The sequence below is a fragment of the Aptenodytes forsteri genome, unplaced genomic scaffold (genome assembly GCF_000699145.1).
Source record: "Aptenodytes forsteri isolate BGI_AS27 unplaced genomic scaffold, ASM69914v1 Scaffold55, whole genome shotgun sequence".
In the NCBI taxonomy this organism is placed as follows: Eukaryota; Metazoa; Chordata; class Aves; order Sphenisciformes; family Spheniscidae; genus Aptenodytes; species Aptenodytes forsteri.
The window spans coordinates 11,538,807-11,547,660 of NW_008796063.1; the positions used below are offsets into that span (position 1 = coordinate 11,538,807).

General features: G+C 56.6%; 1 protein-coding gene across 1 annotated transcript in view; it reads left to right on the forward strand.

Moving 5' to 3' along the window:
* Nucleotides 1-333: 333 nt before the first annotated feature.
* The window catches only part of RAB26 (RAB26, member RAS oncogene family), a 28,884-nt gene continuing 20,363 nt past the window's right edge, over nucleotides 334-8,854 (forward strand). The window contains 1 exon segment of the mRNA XM_009286490.1: nucleotides 334-447. Coding sequence (XP_009284765.1) covers nucleotides 334-447 — 114 coding nt within the window.

The following is an 8,854-nucleotide window of genomic DNA, read 5'->3' on the forward strand; positions in this document are numbered from 1 at the left end:
TCTTGGTTTTCAAGGGGTGTTTGTGCCCCCACGGGGGATCTGTTAAGTACTGCTCAGGGGAAGGTGTCTCGAGTTTGGCCAGTGCTCAGGGACATGCATGGTGCAGGGTGCAGAATAATCCCCCTGTGGGTCTCCCCCTTCTTTCTCCCACCCTCCCCTGGGTCCGAGGATGTCGCTCTTGGACGTGGGTTTTTTTTTTCCCCTCGAGAATACGGGATCTGCTGCCTGCTCCCAGGATGGGGCTTTTGGGATGGAGACGGGTAACAGCTGCGGTGGGGCTTCCTTCCCGAAACCTGGTGTCTAACGCCCCCCTCTCTCCCTCCCTCGCAGGTGATGCTGGTGGGCGACTCGGGGGTCGGCAAAACCTGCTTGCTGGTGCGGTTCAAAGACGGCGCTTTCCTTGCCGGCAGCTTCATTTCCACCGTTGGAATCGACTTCAGGGTAAGTGCCTGGGGGGCTCCTCCGTCCCCAGCGGGGGCTCCTCGGCCCCTGTCTGCTCGGTCCCTGCCCACAGGGTCTGGCAGGTGAGTGATGGCTTTTGCAGAGGAGTAACCAAATATTGCTCCCATGACTTAAACCTCGTCATCCCGACCCTTGTCAGCTCCAGCCAGAGCACCTCGGGGCTGAGCAACCGTCTGATGGCGGCGGCAGCAGCGCAGTGGCCTCTTCGTTACCGCTTTGCATGAGGATGGGGGAGCACGTCCTCTGTTCTGGGTCCTGGGGATGATTCGTGTAAGAACAACTGCTGAGGCCTGAGCATCTGCCCAGTGAAAATACTTCCCTAAGTCGGTTTCAGTGTTTTTTAAGAGTTGAGGGTTTTGTGTGTTTGTTTTTTTTTTTTTAAAAAAACCAAACAGACCAGAACTGACACAAAACAAAATCCCCTGGAAACATCTCGTGAGCACAGCTTTGGCGTGCTGACGTGGGGGTGCGGTGCCGGGGTGGCCCTGCTCCCTCTGGCACGGAGGGGAGGTGTCGTGCCAGGGGGTCTCTGAGCTCTCGGAGAATAAGCGTTTTGTTGGCAGTGACCAGAGCATCCCGGTGCCGGGGGAGCCCCGAGGGCAGCGTGTCGGGGCTGCGCGGCACCAGCGAGGACAGCGGGAACCTGCTCAACAAAGGGGATAATGTGGGGAATTGGGGGCAGAAGGGGAGACGGCTCATGTCCTGCAGTGCCCTGGTGTGGGCAGAGCATCCTTTGCAAGGCACGAACGTCTTAGTGCCGGCCAGGGCCCTTGAAGGCTTTTCTTGGCTGCATTTCCCCGGCGGTACCTTGCTGGGGTGCTGGGGCTGGTGGCGGGGCGGCTGCCCAGGGATGCCATGGTCCAGGCAGCCCCTGGTGAAGGGGGGGGCTGCGGTGCCACCATGGTCACCCTGGACTGAGGAGTGGGCACCCCTGGGGTGGGACAGTAAAGCAACAATGGGGACGGTGACTTTACAGAGATGGCATGAAAGAAACCTTACAGCAGGCTGTGAAGGGCCAGCGAGGGAGCCCTGCAGATGCTGCCAAGGCTGCGGTCGCTTCTCTGAGCTATCGCTACCGAAGCAGCATCCAGCAGCCCACCTGGCTTAGGTCTCTGGCCCGAGGATCAGGCACTCGCTGTCCCTCACCAGTTCCCCAACCATCTGCTTCCCCCAAACCACAAGCTCGCTGCCCCCCGAGACGTCTGGCCGGTGCCGCAGGCTCCTGGGGGAGGCTCAGCCCTCGGGACCGGGGACGTGCGCAGTGGCTGTGCTCTCCCTGCCCTGCTGCTGGGGCACTGGCTGCATCGTCTCTCTGTGCGATGGCTTTTGGCTCCGTTTTGGCGCTGTGGTGGTGATGGGTGGGTGCGGTCAAGAGCTGGTGGCGATGCCACGCACCAGTGTTGCATCTTCCTGACCACCTGTTTGCAGCAGGATCTCGGATCTCCCCCTTTCTTGGAGGATTTCTGGGAGATGGGTGTCTCTTGTAACCTGCTATTTCGCTGGGGTTTGAAGAATAACTTGCTGGTACGGTGACAAGTGGATGAGATGAGGGACGGCTCAGGAAGCCTTTAGAAAGCAAGCGATGTTCTTTCCTGCAAATAGGCTTTCGGTGCAGAGCAACGCTGCGGGCTGCCGCAGCGGCTTGGTGAAGTTGGTAAATTGGAGTCCATAATTTTATACAAAGGTAATTACACGGTATTTCAGGTGTTCTTAAAATGAAAAGCGTTTTATTACTGATTTCAATGATTGATACCAAGGGCAGTCATAAAATCCTGTGACTTATTGATTAGACCGCTGAAATGACTGCTACTGAGAAGCAATCAAATTAGGGTTAATTTACTTCTGTAATAGAGCTGCGAGAGCTACATAGGTTTGAAATGGGCAGATTATACAGCAGGGAAGATCATGTGTATGCCCTAAAACTCATTATTATCATCTTTGTAAGGCACTCATAATTTTTTGGGGGACATGGAAATAGTTTTTTGATTGTACATCTCCATTTCCATTAAGATAATCCTGTTTGCAGGCGCTGTGTAATTGTGCCCCTCTCGCCGTTTGCATCACGATGCAGATGAAGCTCCGGGGTGGTAATGGTGGAGGCTTCTGCTGTGGGAGCGTGTTTGGGTTTTAATTTGTGTCTATCTAACAACAAAACTGTCACATCACAGCTCCTTTTGTCTGTAATCCCAGAATTTGGCATCGGGTTTTCTGGCTGAAGCAAGCGAGGCTGTTTGTGACCACGGGCGGTTGTGGTTGGGGAAGGCGGTCGCTGGGTTTTTGCTGCGTTCGCCTTGGACCGGTGCAAGAGGTGCTGAGAAAGCGCAGGATGTTATTTCAGTGCACCGGGCTTTCTCGGCGGGGTTTGCGGCGGTTGCTGAGCCTCGCTGGTGGCGGAGACCGCGGGGACCTCCCCAAGGCCAGGGTGTGCGGCAGCTGCGCTCCTGTGCACACACGACCTTGCTCTGCTCGGGGAGCCGACGCGGGGGGGAGCTGCTGGGAGCCTGGGTAAAGGCTGGGGACTTTGTGGGGAGGGAGCTGCCCAGCTCTTGCCATTATTTTTGGGACTGTCTCTGCTCCTCTTGATGCCGGCTGGTCTCTGCGAAGCACCCTGGGATGGGACGGAGCTGTGTTGGAGGGCAGCCCCCGCACCTGCCCAGCCGCTCTCCGCCTCCTCTCCCAGTCCCCCCAGTGGGCTCTAGGATCAGCCGCTCGTTTTTGAGGATGTCAAACCATTAGATACACACAAAGCTGTGGCTAATGGATTATGTAGGCCTGAGCGAATGTAAATGAATAGAAATCCATTTAAAATTAATCTGGCATTACAATTCCTAACGGCCCCCTATGTTTTTTCCCTCCTACTGTTCTATGTTAGGGAGAACCTCTCGCATTGTGTTTGTTTATCATCGTCTCTTAAACAAAGAAGGATGTTGATCTAAATATATTTGGAAAATAAACTGCTGATACTCGGGAAATAAAGATGATCGTAGTGTTAAAAAAATGCATTAAGTGGTACCTGTCAGCTTCTAGCTTTGGAGATGCCGAGTCCTTCGGCTTTCCTTCCTTTGAAAATTCAGTTTACTGGGGGAGCATCTTTAGCTCCTCGGAAACGCGCCAGCCCTCCCCGTTCAGCCGGGGCAGTGCTGGCACGTCTGGGGCACCGTGGCACAAGGTCTTCCTCCTCATCTTCCCCGGGCCTGGCGGGTCTCAGCAGATCCCTCTGCTTGGGGGCAGTGGTGGGGCCGAGTCTCTCCCTGCAGATCCCCGCCGGTGAGGGCAGGATGGGTCCCGCCTGTGCAGGCAGAGCGGCTGTCTGGGGCAGGTCGTGCATGCTTTTCTAACTTCGGATGTTAGGAGTTTCAGGGAGAAGGGCTCCTGGAAAAGAGCACGTTTATAACTTGGAGGTGTGAATCCCGTTTTTCTCGGTGCTACTGCAGGAGCTGCCTTTCGCTGTAATTTTGGGAATGCAGCAGAAACCTCAACAGAAATTAAAGCTGCGCAGCCAACAGTACTTCTGTCTTGTTGTAACAGCTAACTAACAGGAGGAATGTCTTGCCAAAGCTGAGAAACCAAAGGGCCACGTGAGCCCAGCGCGTGCCCCCTCCCCGATGACGGCTGGTGCTTGCAGCGCCGCGCTCTGTCCCGAGCTTTGCAGCGTCGGGCGAGTTAAGATTTTTGTACTAATTGGACCTGAAAGGAGAAGAACATAAAAGAAAAAAAATTAAAGATGAGCCTTTTCTCCCTGGGAAGAGGTGCTAATGAGTTTCTTTGCGTTAGCAGGGGAGATGGTTTCTGCGTTAATCAGTGGGATGGAACCGTTAGGAAGCGCTTTGCTGGTGGAGTTCAGAGCAGGGCGGCTCGTCTTCATTTTCTCCGAGGTGTGTAGCAATATCGCTCCTCTCTTGCTGCCCCACAGAGAGGGAGCAAACCCACAGCCTCCTGGTGCAAAGCATGCTTAGGTGCTGTGGGAGGAGGAGGAGGAGGAGGGAGCCAGCCCCGGTGCTTCGGCACAGCTTTGGGCTTCCCGAGCCAGGCATCTGGGCGCAGGGAATATTTCCTCTGAAGGCTGGGCTTTGACGTCCGCCGGTTTGCACCAACGGGCCCAGGAGGGGTTTCTGCTGGTTGTTACCCTGCGGGGACCCGCAGCTCCCCGCCAGCCGCTGCCTCCTCAGGTGCGGGCGAGCCGGCAGCGGCCGCGCTCTCTGCTCCAGCCTTGGCCGTGCCGCAGTTAATCTGCCCGCTGGGACGGCTGCTGCACACTGTAAATAAAAGCTGTCACTTGCGACCCTGAGCTTTAAGGACTTTCGATTACATTCAGCCCTGCGCTGCTCTGGGGGTGGAATCAGCGGTATATAATATGGTTTCTTGCATAAGAGATTTGTTGCATCTCTGTTTATTTTTTGTAGTGTGTGTGTGCACCTTCCGTCGGCAAAACAGCAGCTGCTGGCCGCCTGCTGACTCCCTCAGTGAGCTTAACTTTGCAGGAGAGATGGAACGCTTCGTTCCAGCCATGCAGGGTGTGCAAACTAACACCGGCCGCCGTCTGGATTCGGCAGGTCTGGTCCTGGGTCTCCACGCGCTCAGGGGAGGGAGGTGCGGATGCCCCGAGCGCCCGCGGGTCCCCAGCGGGTGCCCACATCCCTGCCCTTGGGGCAGTGCCCCAGCGCAGCGTTCGCCATGGTGCCTCCCTTGGACGGGTTGGTGCAACCTGGAGCCATCTGAAAGCCAAGGGCTGGCTTTTAGCTCAGCGGCTGGCACGGAGCGTTAGCAGGGCTAATCTTCTGATGGATCAATCTGGAAAAAGTGTGAGGGCATCTGCTTAGGCCAGAAGAAAGAAACGGAAATAAATTAATTCCAGCATGTCTTTCTATACAAAATTAGTCCTGAACATTCGAGGGAAGGGACTCTGGGCGTTGAGCAGAGTGTTTATTCTCTTCTGTTCGCACGCTTTGCCGTGTAGTGTGGTGATGTGTATGGGGTCGGGTGGGGGGGCTGCTGCGGGCGGCAGTCGGGTGGGTTTAGGTTGGTCCCCGGGGCCGTGAGCTGGAGCACCCCAGGGTGCACAGCCCTGGCTCTGTGCCCCTGCAAGAGCGGCAGCCTTCCCCTGGGAAGGGCATCTCGGTGCTGCCTGCGTCGCCTGGGCCGAGGGCCTGCCTGTCCCTCCGTGGGGCTGCCGTGCCAGCGGCAACGCGTGTGCGACCGCTCGGGGCCAGGGCAGGAGCCCTGTGCGGGCGCTGGCGTGGCAGGACGGGCAGGGGATGCCTGTGTGCCTGCCTTGGGTCTGTGTTTCCAGCAGCTCTTTGTCTGAAATTGGCTTGTTCTACATCTCCTATTGCTATATGAATTTTAATAGAAGCCAGTAGCTGATTTCATACTTCTGCATTTCTCGCTGTAAGGAAAGCTGGGCTAAATTTGCCCAGAGGAGCTTTCCTGTGATGCTTTCCACCCACTCTGCCTGGTTTCGGGGGGCAGACAAGATGCTGGCACCGGTGCCATAAGGACTGGGTGCTGTAAGGACCAGGTGCTGCCCAAATCTGGCTGCAGGTGAGGCAGGTGCCGGAGAGCTCGCACAGGGAGGGCAGGTGCTGTTAGCCGGAACATGCCTTGATTTTATCGATTTATGTTGTGTCTTACTCTTAGGATGACAGCTTCTCCGCAGCTGCTGCTGGTTCCTGTTCCCTGCTCCCAGGATGGGCTCTCAGGGGACTAAATAGCCATTTTTCCTGGGAAACCGAGCCCTGCTTTGCTTTCAGCTACTGCTCTCCTCCCTTGCAGAGGGACACAGCTTTGCAGTCGGCGAAGCCTGTCATTTGCATGCAGGGGCTCAGTTGCCAAGAGATGCTGCGAGCAGCGCCTGTGGCGGGCTGCACCCGCTTTCTCACATCTGCTAGTATTTTATTCATGTTTCTTTGGCTCTTGCATTTGAAAAATAATGAACCTCCTTGGTGTGCTCCAGTTCTGCAGCACACCAGTAAACTGCAAACACCCGTGTGCTGGTGGTAATCCAGTGCTGGTGGACAGCAGACTCTATTCCTGCCCTGGGGAAGGCAAAAAGAAATAAGATGAATGTCTTCAAAGCAGGTAAGTGCTTGAGTCGCTCTTTAAATGAGCGGCTGGAGCAGCCTCGAGACCCAGAGCCTGGTTAAGAAAACTCTTAACCAGTTTGCAGGATGGTGTGAAGGTGTCTGCCCTGCTCTCGGCACGCCGGGGGCTCTCCTGCCCCCTCGGCGTCTGGGAAATACCACCCAGAACAGGTTGTGTGTTTAATCGGGGTGTGACACTTAGCATCCATTTCAGCTGACAGCAAGAGCGCTGGGGACGTGGGGTTTCGTGGGAGATGCTCCTGGAAGGGCACCGGTGTCTCCCAGGCTCCCGCAGCCCTGCTGCTGCGTGGTGGCTTCCCAGTGCGTGCCGGCAGCCGGCATCCCCGTGGGTCTGTCCCAGTGCAGGAGAGTTGAAATAAAAGGTGTAATTAGCTCAGGTGGAGGGCAGGAGGCCTGGGCTGCTCAGGAGCTGCAGAGCCAGGGCACAGGCACGGAAAAAAATACACTCGGGAGCTGCTGGTGGAAGGAGGGAGGCTGTAAAGCCGTTCACTGTCATCTGCTTCTGTATCCTCCTCGTTAGAGCTGTACGGGAGCTCAAAACCCCATTAGGGGATGGGAACCAACACGGTGGAAACTCAAGTGAAAAATGCAATTCCTGCACTTCTGCAGCCTGTTGCGAGCCTACGTGGAAAGCGCGAGCTGAGTCGCTTCCCGGGCCCTGTAGCGTCTGACCAGAACAGCTTAATTTCTTAATCCTTTAATTTCTTTTCCAGGCAAGTTGTGCTGTGGTGCAGAGGCGGGTTGGGAAGCGGCGCCCGGGCGTGTGTGTTGTCATTGCAGTGTCCCCTCCCTGAGCCGCCAGCATCCACCGTGGCCGGGCCATCAGCAGGCGCAGTCCTGGCCCTGTGGGTGCACAGGGCTGGTGATACGTCTGTGTCCTCTGTCCTCGGCGTGGGGAATGGCACCGTGCCATGGGGACGGCTGCCTGCGCTCCTGGAGCCCTCCCATGCCTTTATCTTATTTCTGTTTTTCCTGCAGCAGCATGGGAAGGGAAGCGTTGCTTTGTGCATCGTAAAATTGTACGAGTTTTTGGCGGTAGCTTGGTGGCCGCGCTTCGAAGTGCTCTGCGAGGTCCCTGCGGGGAGTTGGGTTTCGGTGTGGGGTGATGGACCCGCTCATGCGAGCGTCCTCGCTGCAGCACCCATCTCCTGCGGGGATGGTGGGTGCAGTGGAGCTGCTGCCCGCGAGCAGCAGCCAGAGGCATTTCCCTGCATCTCCGGGGGTGTGGGTCAGTGCTTCGCTCCAGCTTAGCAGGCTCCCTGCGAAGGAGAGGGGTGAGGAGGAGGTCGGTGCTGGAGGAAGGCTGTGGGCATACAGATGCGGTGTGTCTGCACCTCTCTGGATGGTGCCAGGCGAGAAACTGGCCCCGGGGAGGCCAATTCGGGTGCTGGAGCATCAGCTGTCCTGGTGCAGAGCCAGGCGTTATGCTGGGTCTGCCTGTGGTGCCGGGGCCTGCAAGGGCGCGTTTTATAGCTGATAAAACATTTAAATGGGTCTAGAGTAAGTCTAAATGGTTTGAATATTTAATGGAATACATTTGGCTTAATTTCACTTTCATCTTCTATTTGCGATAAAATATTGAATTCAGCTGTGCAGAACTGAGTTTTTCTTTGAAAGCAGAGGGGAGGTGGCTGAGCCGGTGGGGATGGGTGGGCTTTGGGGTGCCTCTGCCCTGCACTGCCGCCCCTGTGATGGGCATTTAGGGGCATCCCTGCCCCATGGCTCTCGCCTTGCTCAGCTCCCATGGTCCCCCCTGAGCCCTCGCTGCCTCTCCGCCGATCCGCTGGCTCATTTTGTTACCGCTGATTAATTACTTGCCCACAGCAAGCTTCGTTTTATTCCTGGTGTGGATGCTGGTGATCTCTGTGTGCATGCGGGGAAGGGCAAGGTGCAGGTCCCGGGTTCGGCAGTGCTGGGGAGGGCTGCAGCGGGACATCGCCGCCTTTCCCAGAAAGCTGGTGCCGGGGGAGCCGTCTCTGGTCGAGGTCGCCGGGCACTGACTGCGCATTATCCTTCTCCAAAAACCACCTGCTCCTTCATCCTCTTCCCAAAGAGCCGCTTTCCTCCTCGCATCTGCAAAGGGTGGAGAGACCTGAGCCGTGGAGGTAGGGGTCGGGTCGGTCCCATTGATGGGGTTTTTGCTGGGCCCTGCAATGGTAACGCTGAGCATCGGCGCGGCAAATCGGAAGGGCAGTGATCGGCCGTTCTGAAGCCTGGAACAGTGGGTGCCGGCAGAAGATCGTCCCCCTTTTGGGGGGGGGGGGGGGGGGGAAAAAAGTTTTTTTTTAAGC